The following is a 27,069-nucleotide window of genomic DNA, read 5'->3' as shown; positions in this document are numbered from 1 at the left end:
TGTGTTATTTGCTTCCTGGGTGATAAAATAGCACCAAACCCTGTGTGACGGGACAGCATTTCTCTTTTGCTGCGGTTGCTGCTGCGTTGCTGGGCATGGGTTGTTAGTTCAAAAAGGAGAAAGTTCTGGTTTATCCTGAGAGCAAAAAAATAAATAAAAATAAATCCCGTTGGATCTTTAATTCGAATAAAACCAATTCCAACTCCTTGGGGTTTCTGCAAATATGGAAAGGTTTGCTTTGTAGCAGAACATCTAGAAGATGCTTGATCAGGAACCATCGTCCCTTTCCACAGGACGACTTTATTCCAAGAGAACTTGGCTGATTTAAAAAAAAGGCCTCCTGACTGTGCCTGCATCTGAGAGTTGCAAGAGAGGGAGTTTAGCTAATTGAGGATTAAACTGACAAGTTGATTCAGCTGAAGAGGGGAGGAGTGTGTGAACTCTTGAGCTTATTTCAAATCCAGAAACCTGAAATTCAGAGAGAAGGGAGTGGCTATGACTGCAATCTGAGATTTTTTTTCTCTCCCCCCCCCCCTTAAAGCCCAGCAAGGAGAGCATGAGAAAAGCGAGAATATCGAACTAGCTCAAAATATTCCATTTCAAAGAAAGCTTCTAGGTAGGGATTTAATCCTTTCTTCTGGGTGCCAGGGAGAAGGTCTTAACAAACTGGGAGCGGCTTAACAAACATCAGCATGGGTAGAGTGGCCCTTTTCTCTATTCTTTCTTTGGTGCAGCACTTCAATATCGTGGAGGCATTCCTTGGCTTCTTCTCTGGCCCATTTTGGTCTTCTGTCTTTGTCTGAGTTGATTGGGTGGATTTGTAAGCAGCCTTGCTTGGGAAGCCAACTCAAGGCCCAGGAACATGGGACCTGCCCGAGCTGAGGAAGCTGTCTCGTCTCTGTTTCTAAGGAATGTTGTGTGTTGCTTCCAAGATGGGATGAGTGAGAAGAAAAGGTGTTGAAAAGGACAATGGTGTTGGTTAGGCTTGATTTGCAGTAGGCCAAGAACAGGGGTCTCCAACCTTGGCAACTTTAAGCCTGGTGGACTTCAACTCCCAGAATTCCCCAGCCAGCTTTAAGCCTGGCAGACTTCAACTGGCTAGGGAATTCTGGGAGTTGAAGTCCTCCAGGCTTACAGTTGCCAAGGTTGGAGACCCCCTGGACTAGAAGACCCTTCCAGCCCTGTTGTTTCGCTGTGGTATTTGAACATGTAAGTGCCTTCTCTTGAATGTGTGCTGCTTTGAATGGCTTGATATCCAAACTTCTTTTTAAAACACTTTTCAGTGTGTTTTTATATTTTGCTGCCAATTAAGCAATTCCTCATTAAACTGTTCTTTTTTATAAGCAGGGGAACGGAGTCAAACGAACAGGTTTATTTACATTCAATAATGAAATAGAAGTGGAAACCTTTCCAGAGCCTGGATGGTCTCCCAAATGTAAGCCAGGTTGGACTTGGGTTGCAGTTCCCATGGGTTTTCCTAGTTTGGGAATTTGGGAAAAGTTAGGGAGGGAAACTATCTTTCCTGAGAAGACAATGGCATATAAGAAAGCTTATATGACCAGGTCTATGAAGTCAGCAGAAGGTGAGTTTGTCTTGAAGGAACTTTTAGAAGTGGAAAGGTTTGCCTGCTAGCATTGAAGGTCTCGGATTCAAAACTGTGTGTTTATTTAAACGTTGGACTTCACTAACCTAAGTTTTCCTCCCTTGAGCTCAAACTTCCCTAACCAGATTTATATTTCTGGAGATAAAATTGGAGGATGATATAAAATGATTTGAGCTCCAGAATAAGAGCAGGATGAAAACAATCAGTGGATGGCTTGACTCCAGAAGTTGTGGGTGTTCCCATCACTGGAGGTTTTTAAGAAGAGACTGGACAGCCATTTGTCCGGAATGGGGTCTCCTGCTTGAGCAGGGGGTTGGTCTAGAAGACCTCCAAGGTACCTTCTAACTCTGTTGTTTATTTTGGTAAGTAAATATTGTCTTCTACCCCTGGCACTCTGAGGCAGATGTCCAGGTTCTTTAAGGAGACTTTTTAAAGTCTGATTTAAGGTGCATTCTTGGCCTTTAAAACACTGAAAAGATTAATTGAGAGAAAGTTTGAAACTTTTATGATCAGCCTGAACTTTCGGATTTGGGCTGCAACTGGCCAACAGTAAGAGTCAACCTATTGGGAAAATATTGAAGATATTTTGCCTGCCTGGAAAATGGCCTGTTTAATTTGGAAATTTTCCTACCGAAATCCATGAGAACCCTGCTTGCTGCTTCCTTCCGGGAATTGTTGGGTGTGTTTGTTTTTATTTTAATTGTGCATTTTTAATGTTGGGATTAATGGCGAGATTAGTGTTTGTACATTCTGCTCTGAAATCTGCCAAATGGTGGGATTTTAGGGCATGCCAGGAGAAAACATTGTGTTCAGTGGCTTGGAAGGACAGTGAGGGGTGTTAGGAACCTGTTAAAAGAAATGGTTGTTTCTTTTAAGTATATTTTATTTTGCTATTTTCTGAGAAATGCTTAGTCTTGTGAAAGGATATTCTTGTCGCAAAGAAATGGTAGGTTTGTGGTGGAACTTCTTGGCATATCTAAATAGGCTTGAGAAAGAAAAAGGTCAATTTTTGCTGATTTAGCAACATCGAACTGGATAACTTATAAAGAAACCTTGTATTTTTATTATGTTACAACCAGGCCATATAATTACAACAGTGTTTCACTGTTTTGCATGAGCACCCGAGATTTTCCTGGTGTCAACTCTTCCTTGCAAGGATCCCAAATTATATTAAATCATTGTTTTTGTTTTCTGCTATAAATGGCTGAAGCCAATTTCTGAAACCAGTAGGGTTTCATTGACTTGTGCACAAAGAGATGAAACTGTGCATGGCGTTTTTTCTGGATGGGGCTGGAGGAATTGAAGGTAAAACTAATGAATTGCTAAGAATCTTACATCACTACATAAGCACTTTTAAAATTACAACCAAGAGAGCTAATGGAGAAAGGGAAAAGATTTGGTGGTTTCAGCTTCTGAAAAATTTAAAATATAGTTTGAATTTTTTAAAAAATTACATTTTTAATTGCAATTTTAACACACACACACACACGCCTTGTGTGGGCATCTCTCGTTTTGAGGGGTCCTTTGTATTCTCCGAACTTGGTTGTTTTCTTGAAGATGTTTCATTACCCAAACTAGGTTAACATCATCAGCAAACTAGATGTTATCTGATTTGGATAATGAAACTCTGCAAGAAAAACCACCAAGGACCCCTCAAAATAATATTGTCTTAATTTCAATCCTGAGCTACAAATATTCTCTGTCAGGAAATATTTTATGAGTTGACATTCCCCCTTTATTGCTGCAATATTGTTTTAAGTGGGATTCCCAAGTCCTTTCTTTTGATTTTGAGATTTTAAGTAACTGGGTTTTATTTCTCAGAAGACCTATCCTGCCAACAGCTCTTTAAATTTCAACTTTCAAAATATTCTGGGATGCCGATTAATCAATGGAACAGCTTGCCTACCAGAATTGTGAGGGCTCCATCACTGGAGGTTCTCTAAGAAAAGACTGGACAACCATTTGTCTGGCATGATATAGTCTCCTGCCTTGAGCAGGGAGCTGGACTAGAAGACCTCTTGAGGTCCCTTCCAGCCCTATGAGTTTATTTTTCTTTTTTTAAAAATAAATTTTATTAAATTTTATTTTCTATTAATTACATTTCTTAGTGCTTAATAAACATCGTGTTGTCTGGGTATTTAATTTGCTTAACCATACAGACTCCGTCCTTACTCTCCACCCCTTTTCTCCAACCGCATGTTTGATAATATTCGGTTGATTTTCAATGTAAGTCGGTGGCTCAGTGGCTAAGACACTGAGCATGTCAATCAGAGAAGGTCGGCAGTTTGGCGGTTCGAATCCCTAGTGCCACGTAATGGAGTGAGCTCCTGTTACTTGTCCCAGCTTCTGCCAACTGAGCAGTTCGAAAGCATGTAAAAAAAAATGCAAGTAGAAAAATAGGGACCCCTTTGGTGGGAAGGGAACAGCGTTCCGTGCGCCTTCGAAGACATTGAGTTATGCCGGCCACATGACCACGGAGACGTCTTTGGACAGCGCTGGCTCTTTGGCTTTGTGATGGAGATGAGCACCGCCCCCTAGAGGTGGAAATGACCAGCACATATGCGCGAGGGGAACCTTTACCATTACCTATCCATTTCTGCACAGTCTAGTATCTCCTTAGTAATCTCTTCCTTTTGTGGTGTTTCTTCATCTTTCCAATATGGTGTGAAGATAATCCTTGCTGCTGTTAAAACACACAATACTAAATACATACTTTTCTTATCAAATTTTTCTGATATCATCCCTAATAAAAACAGTGCAGGTTTAAAATCTGCATGTTTCCCTATTGTCTTTTCTAGCCTTCTATGTATTTTTGCTCATTTTTTAAAACGCTTTAGCACAAGTCCACCACATGTGATAAAATGTACCTGGCTGAGTAATTCTGGGAGCTGGCTGGCACACATCTGGCATCCCCTGGAGCGAGCAAATGCTCTAGATGTGCACTTAGAAGTGTTCATGGGCAAAGAGAGATCTTCAGAAGTGTGATATCTGATCCATTTATGTCTCAAGTGTTTAGAATCAACCATGGTCATCAGATACCAGATCATGGATCATTGTTGTCACCTCTGAGGAGAAGCAGGAAGGTTAGAGATAATGGAGGGAGCAGCTGGCAAAGGTCCTTGTGAGGCCTAAAGTGTGTAAACAGACCTTGTCATTTCAAAGTTTCAGGAGAAAGGTTGCCATGGTTATTTCGATATGGAATGAAAAACCAGATGAAGAGGTTTTTAAAAACCGAATGGTGGGTATTAGCGGAAACAGATTTATGAGGGGAACTTAAGCTACTTCGGATTTCTTTCTTTCTTTTCTTTAAACAGCCTATTGTTCTTGTAGATAGGAAGTTGTGGAACTTGCGTTCACAACAGAACAGTGCAGAAAATGTCACTAGGTTTGAACCAGGATGTAAATGCTTTCAAGCGTCGCCCTCAACTCTGTGTTGGAAAAGGAGCTGTATTGTTTTGGAACGTAGAAAACAAGGTTAGAAGGCGGCTTCTAGTCCAATCCCTTGCTCAGGCTGGAGACCTTATTCCAAATGGCTGCCCAATCTTTTCTTGAAAACCTCCATGATGGAGCACCCACAACTTCTGAAGGTAAGCCATTCCACTGAATAATGGTTCTTCTTACTCTCTGGAAATTTCTCCTTATGTCTAGGTTGGATCTTCCTCTGGCCAGCTTCCACCTGTTGCTTCTTGTCCTACCTCAGATGCTTTGGAGAATAGGCCAGCCTTCTCCTCTCTGTGACAACCTTTCAAATGCTATCACGTCCTCCCTAACTCTCCTCTTTGTTGGGCTAGACATATCTAATTCTCTTAATCATTCATTCTACAGTTTCACCTCCAGACGCCATATCATCTTTGTTGCTCTTCTCTACGCCTTGCATACATCCTCCTTCTCCTCCTCCTCCTCCTCCTCCTCCACCTCCTCCATATCTGTCATCGGACGTTGGGGATCATGTTGGCGATCCTATTTTTATCAACAGCCGCACGAAAAAGTGCTGCTGAGTTTTGTCCAAAGTGAAATTGTGAAACCACGATGTTCTTCTTCTGCCTGGAACTTGTTTGCCTTCAATCTTTCTTTGGAGGATTAAGTGAAGGAGGCCGTATTTTTCTGAGTGCCACATCATGTGTCCAAAATAGTCTAACTTTTCCTGCAAATAATTCATTGGGATTGTCTTTTAGTAAGGACTTTATACTTTGCAATGACATCCAGCCCAATCAAACGCAATCCACAGTATTATACCACCAGTTTGCACAACTAGGTAAAAACAGATTTCAGCGGAAACACTATTCACCCCGACTGTGAAAGCAAATCCATGTTCAGCATCTGTGACCTTATTTCTTTATTAGTTTTAAACTGACAAGCGTTTTGAACCTCTTAGAGGAGCAACCTATTTTGTGCTAATGAGAGATAATACACCATTTTCCCTGTATAATTGATACCAGATGAGTTGATGGCCCTGAATGTACCTTGGTACTAAATTCTGTACATCTTTATAGCTTAAAACCCAGGATGGGTGTGATTATTTTTTTAAAAATCCTCTAAAGTGAAATTTCCTGACAATGAAAACCATTAACCAGTGGGACTTCAGTGGGAAAACCATTAACCAGTGGGACTTCAGTGGGAAAACCATTCACCAGTGGGACTTCAGTGGGAAAACCATTAACCAGTGGGGACTTGCCTTCAGAAGTTGTGGGTGCTTCATCACTGGAGGTTGTTGAGGAGAATGGACAGCCATTTGTCAGACATGGTATAGGGTCTCCTGTGTGAGCATGTCTAGAAGACCTCCAAGATCCCTTCCAACCCTCGTATTCTGTTAATTAGCACAATCCGCTGTATTCATAATGATCTTCTGAGCATCTCTCAAGATTTTTAACCTGTTTCCAAATGTTGACTTCAATGAGTCAGCTTAGCGGCATGAAGCTAACATTGGAAAGTGAAGAGATTTTTGAAATTGGAAGGGGGAAAAGCCTTTTTATAAAGAAAATGCACTGAAATTGTTATCATAGTGATCATTCCAGAACCGTAAAGTTCATTACTTTCTAAAATTATTCATCTGTGAGGCATTTTGATTTTCTTACGAGTTATGTTATTCTAGTTAATTGGTGCTTCTATTTTTTGAATCTCAGATACCTCTTCATCCATTTTTCTGTATCTAATACTAATCCTGTTTAATTATATGAAAAAGTTAGTAGTAGATTTGCTTTCTTGAGGTTTCTTGCTTTCTTTCTCAACCATGTATGCTTCAAGCTGTTCAGTGGCTTCCTGTAGGAGTGCAACTAGCTCATCCAAGTGGCTTGCCCTGTAAATGCTGATGGGAGAGCTGCTTTCTTCTTGATAGTTCCCTAATTAGGTTGTTGTTTACTCTTGATTTCCACTTAGATATAAGCAGAAAGCAAGCGCTACTCCCTGTTAGCATTGATGATGTTACCTAGTTGGGTAATGAAATGTTTGCAAGAAAACAATGCGGCTCAGAAATCACTAAGAATTCCACAGTCGTCGTCGTCCTCCTCCTCCTCCTCCTCCTCCTCCTCCTCCTCCTCCTCCTCCTCCTCTCCTCCTCCTCCTCCTCCTCCTCCTCCTCCTCCTCCCCTCCCCCTCCCCCTCCTCTCCCTCCTCCTCCTCCCAAACCCCATTCCCTTCTAGCACTGGTGGTTTGGTAATTAAACATTTGCAAGAAAATAACCAAGTTCAGAGAGCACCAAGGATTCCATAATTCAACTCTGAGTTGCAAATATTCTTCTTTTATTGTTACCAAGATGTATTAAGTTTATTTGGGTTGTCCCAAAAGTACCAGTCCTGGTTGGCAAACCACAATAAGCTTCTTGAGATAATACTAAGTTACTCAGGATTGGTTAGTTACTGTTTTACTGAATAAAGAAACCACAGTTGGCTTGGTTCAGACAACATACTAAGATATTGATCTTGGTTTATTAGCCATAGTGGCTGGTTTTTGGCTAACAGGAAACCAAATCAATTGAGAGTCAACATAACACAGTATAAACCTTCAGCCAAATATGAAATTATCTTTGCAGAAAAGAAACTCCCTTTGCAGAGAAGAGCAACAAAGATGATTATATCGCTGGAGGTTAAAACATATGAAGAACAGTTGCAGGAACTGGGTATGTCTATTCTAATGGAGAGAAAGACTAGGGGGTGACATGATAGCTGTCTTCTAGCATTTGAGGGGCTGCTGCAAAGAAGAGGGAGGTCAACCTATTTTCCAAAGCAACAGAAGGCAGGACAAGAAGCAATGGATGGAAACTAATGAAAGAGAGAAGTAACCTAGAACTAAGGAGAAATTTCATGACAGTGGGAACAAGTAACCAGTTGGAACAGCTTTGCCTTCAGAAGTTGTAGGTGTTCTATCACTGGAGGTTTTGAAGAAGAGATTGGACAGCCATTTATCCAGGATGGTATAGAGTTTCCATCTCTCTCTCTCTCTCTCTCTCTCTCTCTCTCTCTCTCTCTCTGTCTCTTTGTCTCTCTGTATAGTTGAACTAGCAGATCCTTTTCCATTCTGTTATTCTATTCTGTTCCTTGTGATGGATCTTCTCTTGATGACCCTCTTGAGGTTTATTTGATGGTAGGCTTTCAAAGGCAATAAGAAGCAGCCATTTAAATGTGTCATCATGTCTGTTTAAATTTGTCACAGTGCTGGAAGAATAGTGTCTCCAGGGCATTACGGAAATTAAAACAGACTTGGGGATCAGCCATTAAAGGTCAGGTGACATTTACGTGGTCTGATATTTGGAGTTTCAATTTATGAACAGGTTTGCAGAGAACTATGCAAATATCAGTGTTAGGATCTTTATGGTCAATGTGGAATATGGTATGTGCAGGAGAAAAATGGCATAAAATGGTTCTCGTAGGGTGTGAGGAACACCCTGGCTCTTCAACCAGCATGTCAACTTGCCTCAAGGACTGTACTGGGGATTTAGGATCAAGTCAAAGTACTAGTGGGGAAGACCTAAGTTGGCTTTAATTTAAATATAACAAAAATGGAATCAGTGAAATAGACTCCTCAAACATTTAACCTTTTACTCTCTTCTGTCATATTGAAAAGTACCATTTGGAAGCCACCTATGGAGGCCATAGCTGTGGTTCCCTGGCCGTATTTCTCAACCTCTCCTTTAGGATGTGTGAACTTCAATTCCCAGACTGCAGCCACCAAACCAAAGTTTTGTTTAAATGCAAGGGGAAAAAAAATCCTTATCGTATGGTATCTATCCAACAATGGAATGGAGGCTGGAGATTTTTTAGAAGAATCTGGACAATCACCTATCAAGGATGCTTTACTGGTTTTCCTGCAACATAGCAGAGAATTGAACTAGCTGATCCCTTGTTTTCCAACTTTGTAAGTCTATGCCTCTATGATAAGAAATACTCTAGATAGGCAGTCTTGCTTTAGAACAGACTGAATGAGCTGGAAGGGACCTTGGAGGTCTTCTAGTCCAGCCCCCTACTAAGGCAGGAGAACCTGTACTATTTCAGAGAAGTGACTGTCTCTTCTTAAAAACCTCCAGTGGTGGAGCATCCATGACTTTTGCAGGCAAGCTGTTCCACTGGTTAATTGTCCTCGCTGTTAGGAAGTTTCTAACCCTTCCTTTAATTCCTAGCCCTTTCTTTGTACCTTTGATCAATGTTGCTTTGCAATTGGGTTAGGAGGCTCTACTTAAAGTGCAACATGAAAGAGAGAAGCAACTGGAACTAAGAGTTTTCCTGACGGTGAGAACAATTAACGGAACCGCTTGCCTGCAGAAGTTGTGGATGCTCCATCACTGCAGACTTTTAAGAAGGGACTGGACGCAGCCATCTGTCCTGGAATGGCATTGGACCTCTTGTTTGAGAATGGGGTTAAACTAGAAGACCTCTCCCAAGTTTCCTCCTTCAATCCTCTGTTTGATGTGCTATGCTATCTTTCTTCCAGAGGTGGTATTCAGCCGGTTCTGACCAGTTCTGGAAAACTGGTAGCGGAAATATTAAGTAGTTCGGAGAACCGGCCAATCCCACCTCTGACTGGCCCCGCCAACCCCATCTCTTCTCTGCCTCCCATCGAGTCCCAGTGATCAGCTGGGTCTCCTTTGGTTGCCCTGCACAGAAGAATGGAGCTGGAAAGCAGGTTACTGGGGTGAGGAGGGAATGGAGATTTTACAGTATCCTTCCCCTTCCCCTTCCCCTAACCTGATGGAATCTGTATCTCTGCCACATCTGGAAGGTTAGGAAGTTTTAACTTGGATAATGCTCATGTTCCATTTGGGTTGAAAGATTATTATTACCTTTATTGTCAGAGTAAACCTGTGTACAAAGAGATTGGCTGAGTCTCCTTTCATGTACGCCACACCCCCGAACACAACTCACAGTGAGGACAGAAGTCCCTAACCCAGTCCCAATCTTATTACACTAGGTGACTTCGTTGCACAATGCGCCGGCCCCGCAAGTCTATCATACTATGTTGACATGGAAGTTATTTTCTGTTCAGGAGTTTGACAGCCTGTTGGTGCAGCTGGCGATGCTTCTATAGCTCCTACCTGATGGAGCTGATTAATCTGCTTAAAATGGATGCTACTTCATCTAGTTTTTGTCTCTCTGGCTGGGTACGAATATTGCCCGATGGATCAATTAATTTATTATGTGCCATCAGCACCTAGCAACTACGTTGATAGATTTTCTCCACGATGATCTTGTGAACCCAAAATAAGGAAATGCTCTCAGGAGCTTTGAATTCCCCAGAGTGAAACTTTATTGGATACAGCATTTTGGTACCGAAGAAACAAAACCACCTCTGGTTTTCCTACGGAAAGGCTTGCTTAGTTAAACAATAGCTTCCCTTTCTCTCCACCTCTGAGTAATTATTGTCCAGTTATGACACCTCTTTTTATTATCGGAACAGTCCATCTTCTTCTCAAGCACTTGGAGCGGTGACCTTGAGGGTTTCCAGGCTCTCGGGATCATACAGTCTCTCGAGCAGTCTTTTTCAACCTTTTTATTCTAGAGAAAACCTTGAAATTATTTTTCAGGTCTCGGGGAAGCCCTGCCATAACAATATCTCGGAAAACATGAAAACTTCACAATACAGTTCACTTCTTACCAGCACAACCCATGTTTTTACAAGATTTACAACAACAGCAAAGCAGCAGGCTTTGCGACATGTAAAAATTCCCACCGCTGCAAGAGTGCTGGCATTACGCAGTTTGTTGTAAAGTTTAAAACAAAATGAAACAAAAACACTTATTTTTTTTTTCTCCAATCATGATCTGGTACTGATCCCGAGTTGAAAAACTGCTTTCAAATCTTAAGCTCACCCTGGTCCCTCCACTTAAATTTTCCATTTGCTGTGTGTGATTCACAGTCCGCGAAACTTTCAAAGCACACTTTGTTCTCTGCAAAATATTGGCAGTTTAAGCATCTTTGAAATTAAGGAACAGGGTGATCCTGACATAAGATCCATCCACTTATTTTAAAACACCGGATTCATTGGTTTATTACTTCCACCCCTAAATTCTTTTTGGCATATTTTCTCTGTTCTTGGTCTCTGTTGCCTTTTGCGTATCTCTGTTTTGCAAAGGTGAGCCGTATATTCTAACTTGTGAAACGCCCAGAGTCCAAAAATGTGTGCAAATGATTCAGAATGCTCCTTTCAAAACTCTCCCACGCACACCTTTTTCCTGCCCTGTATTAAAACTCTTAAATGTTAAAGCTTTAAAAAAAAAAGAGCTTTACTCTCAGGCACATGATCAAAACTCTTTCTAAAGTCTAAAAAATAGGTTTCATCTTTATCTTTGGTTTCTTGAATCCTGTTGGAGTAAATCTGATTTTTTTTTCTTTTTTAACCCAGCTTGATTATGGAATAGTCAAATAGGTTGATTATGGGATAGCGTCAAGGCCAGGAGACCAGTAAAAATTACTCCATGCATCATAATCTCTTTGGGGATTAGCAGAGATTAGACAGTTTGATGAAGGCAAAAGGTATTTGATGAAAGGATCTCGAAGAAAGGAGATGTCTTTTCATACTAAGCTTTGTCTTGGTGCAATTATAAAAACCAGGAAGGGTAAAATCTTTATCTCTTGACAAGTGGGATGAAAGTGCTCGTCCTTTAATATATTATGCCTGGTATACACTGGCCTGGAATTAAATATTTTGACCATTGTTCAAAATTCTGTATATTCTTATTTCTTTTGCCCATTTTAACCTCTTAACTGCTCACTGTACAGTTTATGTCTAAAATAGTATAGGGTCTCCTGCTTGAGCAGGCGGCTGGACTAGAAGACCTACAAGTTCCCTTCCAGCTTCTATTCTATTCTATTCTATTCTATTCTATTCTATTCTATTCTATTCTATTCTATTCTATTCTAGTCCCAGCCCCAGTCCCATTCATTCCATATATATATATATTATATTATTATGTATGTGTATGTGTATTTTTATCTGTCTGTCAGGATCAGGCCAATTTCAAAATTCCTTAGTTTCATAGTAATTAAGTGCAAAAGAATGGTCATTTTTAGAAGATTCCCTTTTCTTCTAGAACCTGTTCACTTCAGTGTCCTAATGATGATTTGCATATGTCTGGAAATCAGAGGTGGCATTCAGCAGGTCCTGACCAGTTCTGGAGAACCTGTAGCGGAAATTTTGAGTAGTTTGGAGAACCGGCCAATCCCACCTCTGACTGGCCCCGCCAACCCCATCTATGCTCTGCCTCCCATTGAGTTCCAGCTCATCAGCTGGGTCTCCTTTGGTTGCCCTGCGCAGGAGAACGGAGCTGGAAAGCAGGTTTGTGGGGTGGGGAGGGAAAGGGGATTTTGCAGTATATCCTTCCCTGCCACGCCCACCCAGCCACATCCACAGAACCAGTAGTAAAAAATTTTGAATCCCACCACTGCTGGAAATGTAGTATTTAGAACAGGAAGTGGTTCATGAATATACCCCCACTGGTTAGTTGGTTTGTTCATTCATTCATTCATTCATTCATTCATTCATTCATTCATTCATTCAAAGGGCTCCTGAATATAGCCCCACTGATTCATTGATTGAGTGATTCAAATAAGTGACTTGTGAATATAGGCCCTTTTCAAGATCAGACCACACCCCAAATGCCACAACCATCTCCTTGTCCAAGGACGGTCTGACCCATGCCTGAAATACTAAGTGTTGTGGCCTGCCAGTGGCCAGTGGAGTGTCCGCAGACTCAGACAGTGAGGAGGTTGGGGAGGAAAATGGCCCTGTCCTGGAGTCTGGGGAAGGCTCGGATGAGGGCTCTGCATCAGAGGCAGAGATGGAGCCAGGGCTGTCTGACAGTTATCAGCTGCCTTCGGAGTCGGAGATCAGTGGGGCAGAAGAACAGCTGGAGCCTGTTCCCAGTGTGCACATGCACAGAGCTGCCAGATGAAGGAAACAGCTGCGGAACAAGGGTTGACTCGACCCAGGAATAAAGGCTCAGGTGGACTCTGAATGGCCCTCCCATAGGGAATAAACAGGATAAAAGGACAGTGAATAAAGATTGGCCCATTCTGGGCAAAGTATGTAAGAAGCAGAACATTCTGAGAACTGACTGCCCCACTTTGGCCACTGCTATTTCACAGAGCTATTTGACCATTTCCTTGCTTGATTTTCCATGTTCATACAAGTCCCGGGGACTTCTCCTTGACAGCATTGTGCAAGTAAAACACGTATAGCCACAATGTCAATGTGTAGCAGACTCAGCAGAAGTCACTCCAGGGTCTCATCATAAAAACAGCAGTGCCGAAAATATTCCTGTATTTTTGAATGAAAAAGTATGAGAAGAAATAGGCTGGCACATGTATTCTTTTGAGTGAGACAGATATCCCACAGAGAGAGAGAATACTCTGCTAAATCCACCACTGGTTTGCGCATAATGATAAATTGTGTTCCAGCCTTATGTGTCTCTGCTTCCTTCTTTTCTGACAAAAGAATGAAAAGGCAACTGTCATCATCATATACTTCCATTTTCAACTCATTCAATTTTGTTTTATGTGTGAAAAAGGATACGAGTTAATTCCAGTCATATCTGGATCCTTACTTTAACATTAGAGAAGAAAGTTAGTATAGTTTTACTTATAATTAAAGTACGCTATTATGCTGAGAATTATTGGTTATCAGGTAGAGATAATGTAGTGGAATAAGTTCCTAATGGCTGTATTTTTTAAAAAGTAATGTTTGAAAAGATTATAATTGCAAAACAGTACAAACTAAAGGAAACTTAGAAGGTACCAAAAAAAAGAAGAAAATATAAAGGAAAGAAAAAGAATATAGAAAAAGAAGAAGGAAAGAAATATATAAGGAGGTGACTCCCAGTTTTCATCACAAGTATAAGAATTTTAGTAACATTTCACAACCTCTTAAATTTTAACCATGATCTCTTCATCCCATATCCCATTCCTTATGTGATATAATATCATCACTTCAGTCTTTGGGTCAAGAATTTATTAATGGTTGCCAGAAATAACGTATGTATTTTACCTTAAATCAAACCAACTGTAAAATTCCTTCAAGTCTTAATCTTTATTCCATTCAAATAGTAATTCAACATTCAAATCAAGTTATGGAACTTAATTTCTTTTCATTCCTTTTTTACCCTTTCTCACAAGATCCATCTTAGCTTTAGAAAATCTCTTTTGTAAATCCAATATAAAAGAATTATCCAGGTTACTTGGCTTATTTGTAATTCACTTTTGATTAACGTTGACATTAACTGGTTCAGTTTAACTGGTTTAATCAGCATTAACTATTTGATATGCCCAACGAAACATCTGTCTTTATGTCACTGTGTAAACATCTGTTTGTAGATTTACCTCCAGTGTCAACTCTGTCTTGTCGAAACATCTTTTGCACACAGTCTCGCCATAGAAGCAAACATCACTCTTGACATTGTCAATATTAACTTCTGATTCCAGTTTTCAAAAGCATCTTTCAGTATTTCCAATGTTGTTATATTCTATGCCATTCTGTAGCTGTCATTTGGTTTTATGGAGTCTCCTTTACTTAAAACCTAATATCTATTTTTTGGAAAGGATCCCTTTTGTATTAAAAACAAGTCAATTTCCCATGGAGAATTTCTGGGAGTTGAAGCCCACAAGTCTTAAAGTTGTCAAGTTTGGGGACCCCAGACCTACACCAATGCCAGGCGAATATCTCTAGGAAGCTACCACAGCAATCCCTAAAGGCTGCTCTTTGGGGGTACACTGCCTTATAGAAGCTCTGCTGGGGTGACTGAGGAGGACCCATTGGAGCAGCTATAGGTCAACTTCTCACCTGATTTCTTTTCTGTTGCCATACTTTTGTTTTGTCCCAGCTCCCAATTTGGATTTAAGGTTTAGCATGTTGGATAACCCACTTGCCAGAAGAGGGGAAAGCTTCTACTTTTAATTAGGTGAAAACCACGGGAAGTCGGTTTTCACCAGCCTGTGCCGATATGATATGCCCAATAAAACTCCTCTTTTGAGGAACCTACTGCCTCGGAGTTCTGTTTGCTATGGCTCCATTACTCGGAACCCTGACAGCTGGACCTTGTCCAAGCAGGAGACCCTACGCCGTTCCAGACAAGTGGTGGTCCCTTTGTCAACTCATACAATATTTCTCTGGTCTTTTTAGAGTTGCCAACAGAAAGGGAAGGGGGAGCAGTGCGGCAGCTTGAAAACCAAAAGTGCATTCCATAAATAGTTTTCAAAGATAGTAACTAGGTGACTGACGTTTCTGCCATGCTCCCCATTTTGGGCCTAGTAGGTCATCTAGTCCAACCCTCCGCCCAAGCAGGAGACCATTTCTGACAAGTGGCTCTCCAGTCTCTTCTTGAAAGCTTCCAGAGATGAAGCTCCCACAACTTCTGAAGGCGACTACTGTTCCATTAGTTGATTGCTCTCCAGGGATGGGATCTGACCGGTATAACTACTGGTTGTGTTGCTCTGAGCAGCGCTGCGTGCGGGTGTGCAGCCATTGGAAAAGCCCCCTTTTCCTGCTTTTTCAACCGCAGCTGTGCTGCGCAAAGCAGCTGTGGTGGAAAAAGCAGGAAATAAAGGACAGGTAAGAGCCTGGGAGGGCGAGTGGGCCAAAACAGCAGCGGACATAGAACCGGTTCTATGTCTGCTGCTGTTCAAAGCAACAGGTTCTACAGAGGTGGACAGAACTGGTAGAATCCCACCCCTGTTGCTCTCCCTGTTGGAAAATTTCTTCTTCTAGGTTTCTCCTTGATTTCCATTCCATCCATTTGTCAGCGTTCCAGCAAACCTCCTATTCCACCCAATAACTCAGAGACAGGCATCCTCTCAAAGGTTCCTTTTATTTGGATAGTAACTGGCACCACTGGGGAATCCTGAATCTGAAAGTTCCGGTCTTCCTTTACAATACAAATCCAACTACAAATACAACAGTACAATAATACAATACAACTACAAATCCATCCCCTGCACCCATCACCACATCCCATGGCCCAATCACCAGATTGAAGAGTTCCTTTCACTATGTGCAACACGACCTGACCTTGAATCAGAAAAAGAATTTTATTATGTCTAATTAGATATACTCCAATGAATTCCCCCCTCCCACTTTCCCAGGCTCAATTCTGGCAGCGTGGGAGCATCGGATCTCAATATGGCTTCCAAAGCTGACACCATTAATCCTTGTCTGGCCTTCGGGTGCCTTGGAAAACAGCTTGACCCCTTCCTCCTCTCTGGGGCAGCCCCTCAAATATTGGAAGACTGCTCTCCTGTCACCCTGGTCCTCTTCACTGGACTAGCCAAGCCCAGTTCCTGCAACCTTTCATTGTATATTTTAGCCTCCAGTCCCCTCATCATCCTGGTTGCTCTTCTCTGCACTCTTTCTAGAGTCTCAACATCTTTTCTATAGTGTGGTGACCAAACTGGATGGAGTACTCTAGGTGTGGTCTTACTAAGGCTTTATAGAGTGGTATTACTAGTACCTTTCTTGATCTTGATTGTATCTCTCTGTTAATGCAATTTAGGATTGCATTGGCTTTTTTGGCTGCCGCTGCACACGGCTGGCTCCTATTTAGCTGGTTGTCCACTAAGACTCCAAAATCCTTCTCACAGTTACTGCTATTGATCCTGGTTTCACCCAGTCTATATGGGTACTTTTGGTTTTTCTTGCCTAAGTATAGGATGTTACTTTTCTCTACATTTAAATTATCTTCATTGAATTTCTCTACATTGAATTTATTAAGCAGGACAGTTAGTAAATAACTCACACTGATTATTAGGACCATTTTTGCCATGATTGTGAGTAAATCACTGCAGTTGTTAAGTGAGTTATGCCATCGTTAAGTGAATCCAATTCCTTCATTGACTTTACTTGTCGGAAGCCATCTGGGAACGTCACAAATCATGGGAACCTGGAACTCTGCGACCATCATAAATATATGCTGGTGGCCAAAGTGCCTGGATTTTGATTATGTGACCGTCATGATGTGATAGTCGTAAGTCTGAGGACTGGTTGTAAATCACTTTTTTCAGTGGAGTTGTAACTCTTATGGTGACTAAATGAATGGCAGTAAATATTGATTAAGTGCTTCTTCATTCTTATCTTGCCTGGATTCATTGGGATTCTGTGGTTTTCAAATAATGCTAGGCTGATAGGTTCTCTTAATTCTTCTTAAACACTGATTTTGACTTTGTTGTTTCTCAATGGGCCACTATCTAAAAAGGTTTAAATCATGGCAACTGGATCAAACTTTGTTAATCTGAGACCTTCCGTTACTCATCCAGATAACTTCATCAGTCAAAATGGGAAAATTAGTCAGTCAGAGAGTGTTTGGAATGGACTAAGTCTTGCCACGTCAACTGAAGTGGTTTCTCCCCAAAACACATTTCAATATATCAGTGAAAATTCAATCATCCAGGCCAAAAGAATCCAAAAAGGTTAGACATCATGGCACTGGACCAAAGTTTGTTTAATCTGAGGCCTTTTGTTGCTCATTCAAGTAACTTCATCGGTCGAAATAAAAAAATTAGTTAGGCAGAGAATTGTAATGGGCCACTAGTTAATTCATTTCACCTTACTCTTTAGTACCATTGGGGTCAGAGGGAATAGCTTCTCCTTACAGACCTACAATCTAAAAGAGACAATGGAGGAAAAAGTGGAATTTGATGGGAAGAGCAAATAAAGCCGTTCTTAATATGATTTGGCAGTTCTTATTTAATGGGTGGAGTTTGGAGATGGGAAAAATCCAGAGATCCAGCTGCTCCTTCAATAGTCTTGTAAAAAATTCATTTTTCCTGTGTGTGCATAGAGCAGGGGTGGGCAAACTTTTTGGCTCGGGGGCCTCATCGACTTTTAAAATTTGACAGATGGGCCACCACCTGGTGTCGAAATGCCTGTCATTACAAGTCAAAATCAAATGAATGTAATCATTCAATCATTCACATCAAACCTTAATTCTGTACCAATCTTCGGCGGGCCGGATTAAAAAGACCAACGGGCCGGATGTGGCCCGCGGGCCGTAGTTTGCCCACCCCTGGCATAGAGGCTACAGGATACTGTAACCAAAAGCCTTCTCTTTGCCATAAGTGTCATGACGAGAGAGGAGATGGTGAATTCTAATCCTGCCTTAGCCATGACAGCCAGCTGGGTAACTTTGGACCAACCATTAGAAGATGATGAGTTCTAGTTCCACTTTAGGCATGAAAGCTGTCTGGGTGACTTTAGGCCAATCATCAGGAGACAGCGAGTTCTAGTCCTGCCTTAGACACGAAAGCCAGTGGGGTGACTTTGACCAATCCCCAAGAGAAAGTGAGTTCTAATCCTGTTTTAGGCATGAAAGCCAAATGGGTGACTTTGGGCCGGTCACTCTCAGCCCAACTCCTCTCACAGGAAAACAGGAGAAGCAGGAAGGTGTATTGGCTAGGTTTCCTGCCATGAGTTATTTGTAAAAAATAATAAAGGTGGGATATTAAAAAAATGGCCCCTGGGCTGTTAAGAGGCCAGTTTGGCTCTACTTGCGGTGTCACAAAGGCAAGATTAGCGAAAGTTCTCAAAAGACCTTGAATTCTCTCCACCCTTCCGAAATTAAAGTGTGCCAGTCTGTGCTGAGCTTTTCCTTATTGGCCAAGCCCTTTACTTCCAGCCCAATGGCTAAATTCTGAATCACACCAGCCAATTAAGCATTCTTGGGTAGGCTGCGGATGGTTTAAAAGGGACACTTTGAATGGCTCCGAATGCAGCAACGTTGCAAAGACCTAATCAGGATGACAGGAACAATTTTAGCCATTCATAATTCTTTATAGCAGCTGATTAAAATCTCTTTATCCTGCTTACTGAGATCAGAAGGTCACATGGCTGGAAAGTAAAAAAAAAAAAAATTACGGACCTGGTGATAGATAACCAGATAAAAAGAAGCTGGCCTTAGTTCTGACAAATCAAGCTCTTTTGAAAAATTTCTTGGTATTTCTGTAGACTAAGCTACCTGTTCTTGGTTCTATAGAAAAACAAATGGGCACACACACACACACACACACACACACACACACACACACAGAGAGAGAGAGATACAGTGTATATTTAACACATCTACCCACACTATTCCACATTTTTTGCTGCCTTCCTGCTTTTGAAAATTACTCTGAGCTTTGTAGTTCTTTCTTGATATGTTGCCTTGGTGTTTTTTTCCACTTGGTATGCATTTGGTTTTTTTAAAAACTATAAAATTCCCACATGAAATCAGGTCACTTTATTACTAATTTCGTTATGCTCGTTTGGGGTGGTGGTGTGTGGCTGGGAGTGCAGTGCTGGGATTCAAATTTTTTAATTACCGGTTCTGTGGGCGTGGCTTGGTGGGCGTGGCTTGGTGGGCGTGGCAGGGAAAGGATATTGCAAAATCCCCCTTCCCTCCCCACTCCACTAGCCTGCTTTCCAGCTCCGTTCTCCTGTGCAGGGCAACCAAAGGAGACCCAGCCGATCATCTGGGACTCAATGGGAGGCAGAGAAGAGATGGGGTTGGCGGGGCCAGTCAGGGGTGGTACTTGACAGTTCTCCGAACTGCTCAAAAGTTGCTACTAGTTCTCCAGAACTGGTCAGAACCTGCTGAATACCACCCCTGCTTTTGTGGTGTCTGTATGCTTGATTATTTGAAACTTTGATAGTAAATGGAGATGTGCAATGAGGTAGCCTAAAATAATGAAATAAAATCATAAAATAAAATAATAAAATCAAGGGAGCAGCTGTAAGGCATGACAAAAGGGTCAAGGCTTCTTCATGTAGCCATGGCCAACCTTTTGGCTCTTTCAACATTTGAGTAGACACCCAACTTCTTGGGTATCTTTTTTGTCTAAAACATCACCTCTGAGCCTTGGGAATCTTCAAGTTTGAGATAAGGGCTTGGATTTCTGAAGTTTGTGGACAGGTTAAGGAAGCAGTGGTGGTCCTCAGCCTTAAGACGTCCAGCCCAAGTGTACAGTATCTCAACCAACTTTAAGATGGGTGGACTTCAAGTACTAGACTGGAAGTTGAGTAATGGCAACGGGACTTCTTTTCTTTCTTGATTTGAAATATTTCACTGCTTATCTAAGGAACTTCATCAGTCTGAGGTGGTATTCGGAGGTGGTATTCAGCAGGTTCTGACCAGTTCTGGAGAACCGGTAGTGGAAATTCGGGGTCTTTTGGAGAACTGGCAAATCCCACCTCTGATTGGCCCTGCCAACCTCATCTATTCTCTTCCTCCTGAGTCCCAGCTGATCGGTTGGGTCTTCTTCTGTTGCCCTGCACAGGAGAACGGAGCTGGAAAGCAGGTTGGTAGAGTGGGGAAGGAATGGGGATTTTACAGTATCCTTCCCCTGCCATGCCCACCAAGCCACACCCACAGAACCAGTAGTAAAAAAATTTGAATCCTACCACTGGACCCTATATAAGTCCCCCAGGGGGGTTTCATTTTCACCTAATGAGCCTATTCAGTTAAATGCGGAATGAACCCCCCCTGGAGAACATATATGAGGTCCCCCTAACCTACAGGCTCAGCATGAATCTCCTTGGATCAACAGTAAAACATTTCAAACCCAAGAAAAGACCTCCTGTTCCCAAGACTCAACTTCCAGACAACTCCACCTGGAGGACTGAAGATCTTAATTGACATTCAGGTCCCAAAATTCCCCACCTACCATGTTGCAGATGCCAAGGTTGAGGAACATCTGAATGTTGAGCCAAAGACTGGGTGCCGCCATCTTGTATACCTTGGCTCTGGTTTAAGTTGGCCTCGGTCAGCAAATATCTCCCTGCAGAATCTCTAGCACGTTTGCTATTTTCATGATGTTCACTTTTAACCTCTCCCGTTGAACCTTCTAAAGAACAGAGTAGAATAGAAGTTGGAAGGGACCTTGGAGGTCTTCTAGTCCAACCCCTGCTCAAGCAGGAGGCCCTATACCATTTCAGACAAATGGCCGTCCAGTCTCTTCTTAAAAACCTCCATTGATGGAGCACCCACAACTTCTGAAGGCCAAGCTGTTCCACTGGTGAATTGTCTTTACTGTTAATTCTAGGTTGTTTCTCTCTTCGGTTAGTTTCCAACCATTGTTTCTTGTCCTGCCCTCTGGTGCTCTGGAAAATAAGTTGACTCCCTCTTCTTTGTGGCAGCCCTTCAAATACTGGAATGCTGCTATCATGTCACCCCTAATTGTTCTTTTCTCTAAACTAGCCAAACCCAAATCCTGCAGCTGTTCTTCCTATTGTGTCCATTAGGGGCTGCAAAATGCCCAGAAAAGCTTCATTTATTTTTAGCACTTGTACATGACATTTCACATTCCTTCAGTCCTAGGACTGTTTACTCTATTTCACACGTTCCTCCCAGCCCCCTCCCCTCAATAGGTTAAGCTTGTGAGTGGACCAAGGGTGGGGAAAAAAAACCTTTGGACCCCTTCTTCCCATTGTTTTTGTCATTTTTTTTCCCCACATGGAGAAAATCTTTTGAACTTTTCTGCCAAGCCATGGAACCGGATTGACTTCTTTGAGAAGTATTGTGGAATTGTTGATGTCTATTTAGACCGGATAGCAATAAAACACCCAATCCTCCTTTTCTTTTCAGACATGGAGGAGTTGGCTAGAGAGAGCATCAGCTTGCTAGCTAAGCCATCTCTGGAATCTGATAGCCCCCAACTCTCCTCCTTTGGTGCCATCTTCATCTTGCTAAAATCTGCCCTTGGAGCAGGACTCCTGAATTTCCCCTGGGCCTTCAATAAAGCTGGTGGAATGGCCCCAGCGATCTACGTGGAACTGGTAAGTGCCAATGGAAAGCTCTCCAGATCTCTTGTAAATTGGACCTCCTGAGATCTCTTGAAGATTGGATACCAGAGATCTCTTGTGGATCATTGAACCACCTGAGATCTCTTGCGGATTGAACCACCTGACATCTCTTGCAGATTGGACCTCCTGAGATCTCTTGTGGATTGGATCCCTGAGATCTCTTGTGGAATGGATTACCTGTGATCTCTTGTGGATTAGACCTCCTGAGATCTCTTGTGGATTAGACCTCCTGAGATCTCTTGTGGATTAGACCTCCTGAGATCTCTTGTGGATTGGATCCCTGAGATCTCTTGTGGATTAGACCTCCTGAGATCTCTTGCAGATTGGATACCAGAGATCTCTTGTGGATCATTGAACCACCTGAGATCTCTTGTAAATTGGATATCTGAGATCTCTTGCAGATTGAACCACCTGACATCTCTTGCAGATTGGACCTCCTGAGATCTCTTGTGGATTGGATACCTGAGATCTCTTGTGGATTAGACCTCCTGAGATCTCTTGTGGAATGGATTGCCTGTGATCTCTTGTAGATTGGATACCTCAGATCTTTTGTGGATTGGACTTCCTGAGATCTCCTGTAGATTGGATTACCTGGTCCTTATGGAATAAATAAATGATAAAATTTGGGTCATCCAGTCTTAACTGTTGATTTGGGAGCCAGTCCCACAGGTTGTAAATAACCATAAAGAAGGAAGACTTAGGGAGGTCCTTTGCCAGGAATGGATCTACATGTAGTCCTTGACTTACAAGCATGTGTTTAGTGACCATTCGGTCATTGGCATAGGCATTGAAAAAAGTGACTTGCAATCAGTCCTCACCCTTACGACTGTTGCAGCAACATCAACATCATGTGATCAAAATTCAGGTACTTGGCAACCAGGCAGCAGGTATTTGCAATGGTTGTAGTCTTCTGGGGTCATGTGATCACCAGGTAGGACCTCCCCATTTGTCTTCTGTGAATGGGGGAAGCCAGTTCTGCTTAACAACCATGTGATTCACTCAACAACTTCTGTAGCAGTTAGTTCGCTTGGCTGATGCAGAAAAAGGTCATAAAATCAGGTGCAACTCATTTAAGCACCACCCACTTTCCTTTTGCAATGGAAATTCTGGTCCTAGATGTGATTGCAAGTTGAGGATTACCTGGCAATGCTTCATTCTGATTTGGCATCTTTCTCTTCCTACAGCCCACCTGTGCATGGAAAGCTATTTCATGCCATTTGAAAAATAAGTTCAACTGAGCTATCCCATTCAGAATGGAGAACGGACATTGAACAAGCGTGCCGGCTCTTCATTTAAGGATGAATAATTTAAATTTAACGGTGCATTATTTATATTGGTGTGCTGTTCTGTTTCTCCTCGCTTTCCCCCACATCCCATCAAACACAGTGAATGGTCTCTTCTTAATTTAACTACAACATTGACTTTAGCAATCCTACAAGGAAGGTTAGGTTCAAGGAGAAAAGGGAAAAAAATATATCCTTTTTGGAAGGGATCTCTCTTAAAATAATCTACATTTCAAACTACTTTGAGGTTGCTTGATGTCCTTGGGCAATGTAGCACTTGATTTTCAGTATGTTTAAGGTGGCCCAAACCTTTACACTACAAAAGGAACATTTTTGAAGATTTTATTTTATTTGGTTTGTCAATTGCTTACAAGATAATAGGTATAATAGATTGTTAAAATATATCCAAAGGTGCATTGGCGGGGGGTGGGGGGACAGACCATCCAAAATCCACAGCTGGTTGGTAGCTTTATTTATTGCAACCAGCACAATGTAATATAATAACATGTTCAGTCTTTTCCATTTCTGAATTTCTCTCTCTCTCCCTCCCTTCCTTCCCTCCCTCTCGTAAAAATAAATCCTGAGATTTATACATGCATCTAAACATCCTGAGAAAGTTATACATATGTCCAAATTCTCCACATTTTAAAGAAAATTGTCCTTTTGTGTCCAATTCCGCACTATTTAGTTGCATCAACAACACGAAATGGCTTTTGTCATAGTAAAGGCTGATAGAGTTACAGTTGCATTGGTCCATGAAAATTTAAGCCTTAACACATTTTATTAATTTTTCTGTAAAGTTGTGAAGAAAGTCATATATCTGAACTTTAAGCAGGATTGGGCTACCTATTTCTTTTGGTGGAAAACTGCTTTGTAATATTTAGCCAATGCCAAAGTTCTGATGCTGGCTAAATTCTGATGGACACCTTTGAGAGCTTACTTGGTAAGAAGCAAGAGTCAGCCTTCTCAAACATGTAAAGAACCAACCTTCTCAAACATCTGAAGAAGATCTAACCTTCTCAAACATCTAAAGAAGAACCAACCTTCTCAAACATCTAAAGAAGAACCAACCTTCTCAAACATCTAAAGAAGAACCAACCTTCTCAAACATCTAAAGAAGATCCAACCTTCTCAAACATCTAAAGAAGAACCAACCTTCTCAAACATCTAAAGAAAAAGATGAGCTTGTCAGCACTAGTGGACGAAGTATACTTTCAAGCCAATTGTTATTTATTCATCATAAGCTATTTATCTGAGCTGTTGTGAGGATGAAACTGGAGTCAAAGTTTACTCTTCCGTTCTTCCTTCTGGAGCTGAGGTTAACAACAGCCTATTAATTTATTGCATATTAATTTGTCCCAGGGAGGAAGTTTCTCCTGATTTTCCTTTCCTTACAAGTTCTAAGGAGGAATTTCCTGACTGTGAGAGCAGGAAATGGCTTGCCTTCAGAAGTGATGGGTGCTCCATCCCTGGAGGTCTTCAAGAAAAGCCTGGACAGCCATTTGTCAAGAATGGAATAAGATCTCCTTCCTTGGGCAGACTAGAAGGCCTTCAAGGTCCCTTCCAGCTTTATAATTCTATGATTCTGTAAATAAACTGAGACATTAATTTCACTTTTTGTCCAACTGGTAGCGACTAGAATTTAGGATTAATGGAAAAAATCCACAATAAATCTTCAACAGCAGAGCTCTCCATTTGATCCCTCCTAAGGTTGAAGACTAATTTTCATCACAAGCCTAGACTAGACTAAGGGTGTTTGTGATCTGGTGTTTTGGGGGAAACCTGGTCATGGACTTAATCTGTTGGGTAAACAAAGCCCATCATGTTAATGTGGATAATTTGGGCATAACATGGAATGCACATGTGGACAATATGTTGGGCTAACCTGAGTTTAGCATATTGTGTGAACTTAGTCTAACGTATCAAGTGGATGGGCCAATGGTAAGAGGTCTGCCATGTGCCTTCTCTAGAAATGCAAGTAGTGGCTACCCAAGGTAATTGGTAGAGATACTCCTGAGACTTCAGAACCATGGACAGGGACACATTTTATTGACTTGTTTTCAATTGGCTTCTACAGTACTCATCTTCAGTGTCTTCTTCTCTTGTCTCTTCTTTGCAGGGATCTTTGATATTCCTCATTAGTGGCTTAGTAATCTTGGGTTATGCTGCTTCCATCAGCACTCAGACAACCTACCAAGGTGTGGTGAGAGAAATCTGTGGGTCAGCTGTGGGCAAGCTTTGTGAAGTCTGCTTCATCTTGAACCTCTTCATGATCTCCGTGGCCTTCCTCAGAGTTATGGGAGATCAACTGGAAAAATGTGAGATTTCCTGGATTTCCCCAGAAAATGCTAACTCTGCTTTGGTACTCAGCGGTCTTTTTTGGGCTGGGTGAGGTGGTGGAGACGGTAGAGGAAGTGACTTTATTTTTTCAGCAGAAAAAAAATACTCAGTCATGAATTTGTGTGTGTGTGTGTGTGTGTGTGTGTGTGTGCGTGTGCGAGAGAGAGAGAGAGAGAGAGAGGGTGCACAAGTCCAAACTTTGAATTGGGGTCCCAAAAACCTTTTTCGTGGTCTGTTATAACTCGGAACAATTGCTAAACGATTGGCCATAAATCTAGGACTGTCTGTAGATCAAAAAAACAAAGCAGAAGGAGACAAACTGATAAATCGGTCAACTTCAAAAGCCTGTTTGATATATTCCTGCTGTCAGCCTTGAAAGCCATGTTTCCCTTGGAAGCTTCGAGGCTGCCACATTTAGTGCCTGGGAATTTGGGAGGGGGGATTTCATAGAGAGGTAGGAGATTAGACTCAACAACATTCTTTCTCAAAGAGTCAAGGACACGTTGCCCTGCACCTGGAGAGGAGTTTCTGGAGGGATGTCTCCAGTTGGGATGATGCTTTGATTGGGCCATGTGATAGACTGATGAATGCAGGGGATGGATCCTGGATGTCTCTTTTGGGAAGGGAAAACCCAGAACTCTCAGATTCGGCTTTTCCCAGGTGTTCCAATATGACAACTCTAATAAAATGGAACTTTGAGAAATTTATTGTCTTGGAGTTTATTGGGTTGGAGTTGGTTAGCTGGAACGCTGACACCTGCCCTCTTCTACCACTGAACTTTTCTAACTCTCTTGTAGTATGTGACTCTTTCTCCCTCAACGAAACCCTGAATGGAGACACTTTTCGCCCGCCCTGGTTTATTGACCAACGTTTCACATTGTCTACCTTGTGCCTCCTGGTTATTTTCCCGCTCTCCATCCCAAGACAAATTGGCTTCCAAAAATATACAAGGTAAGAAAGAGTTCAAAGGGTCCAGTGTTGGAACTGGGGTATGCCAGGGATTAAGTCTTAACTCCAACTTCCATCTGATTTATATCCCCGGGTATGTTTTGGGAGGAAGTGAAACAGAATATGGGTTTTACCCTGGTTGGACAGAGTAAAGGACAAAACAAGAGCACAGAATATAGAATAATAGGGTTGGGAGGGACTTTGGAGATCATCTAGTCCAATCCCCTGCTGAAGACTGTTTACCTTTCCAGACAAATGGCTGCCAATCTTGAAAACCTCCAGCGATGGAGCATCCGCCACTTCCTGCATTCGCATGACTTCATTTTATGATAGTTTTGCTGAAGACTGGCACTTATATCTGGTTTTCAGCGAAGCTGAAACCATGGGTTTGCTTAATGACCGCAAACTTTGCTCAATGACTGCAGCAGCAGCACCTTTACAACTGGGGTGTTCACTTAATGCAAAAAAACATAATAAAATTGGATTGGTCACATGACTGTTTTACAATCATCAGAACTTATGACCTTAATGGGCAGGTTCCATTGTAGTCATATAACAGAGTAACAGAGTTGGAAGGGACCTTGTAGGTCATCTAGTCTGATCCCCCCGCCCAAGCAGGAGACCCTACACCATTTCTGACAGAT

General features: G+C 41.9%; 2 protein-coding genes across 11 annotated transcripts in view; one reads left to right on the top strand and one right to left on the bottom strand.

Moving 5' to 3' along the window:
• Positions 1–27,069, bottom strand: part of NECAB2 (N-terminal EF-hand calcium binding protein 2) — a 239,797-nt gene that overhangs the window by 26,786 nt on the left and 185,942 nt on the right. The window lies entirely within an intron of this gene.
• SLC38A8 (solute carrier family 38 member 8) overlaps positions 342–27,069 on the top strand; it is a 42,986-nt gene continuing 16,258 nt past the window's right edge. The window contains exons 1-4 of one of the 10 annotated variants that reach the window (XM_087940471.1): positions 342–5,190; positions 21,637–21,827; positions 25,257–25,455; positions 26,275–26,428. In XM_087940471.1, the coding sequence (XP_087796597.1) occupies positions 5,133–5,190; positions 21,637–21,827; positions 25,257–25,455; positions 26,275–26,428 (602 nt within the window). In that variant the 5' untranslated portion in view covers positions 342–5,132. Of the gene's footprint in view, positions 5,191–21,636; positions 21,828–23,038; positions 23,174–25,256; positions 25,456–26,274; positions 26,429–27,069 lie in introns of those variants that run through there. The other 9 variants (XM_087940472.1, XM_087940468.1, XM_087940466.1 and 6 more) reach the window with 9 other exon arrangements.

The sequence above is a fragment of the Pseudonaja textilis genome, chromosome 11, assembly GCF_049901715.1.
Source record: "Pseudonaja textilis isolate UNSWEBS1 chromosome 11, rPseTex1.2, whole genome shotgun sequence".
In the NCBI taxonomy this organism is placed as follows: domain Eukaryota; kingdom Metazoa; phylum Chordata; class Lepidosauria; order Squamata; family Elapidae; genus Pseudonaja; species Pseudonaja textilis.
Note: the sequence above shows the minus strand (reverse complement) of the source record. Positions and strands in the feature narration are given on the sequence as shown.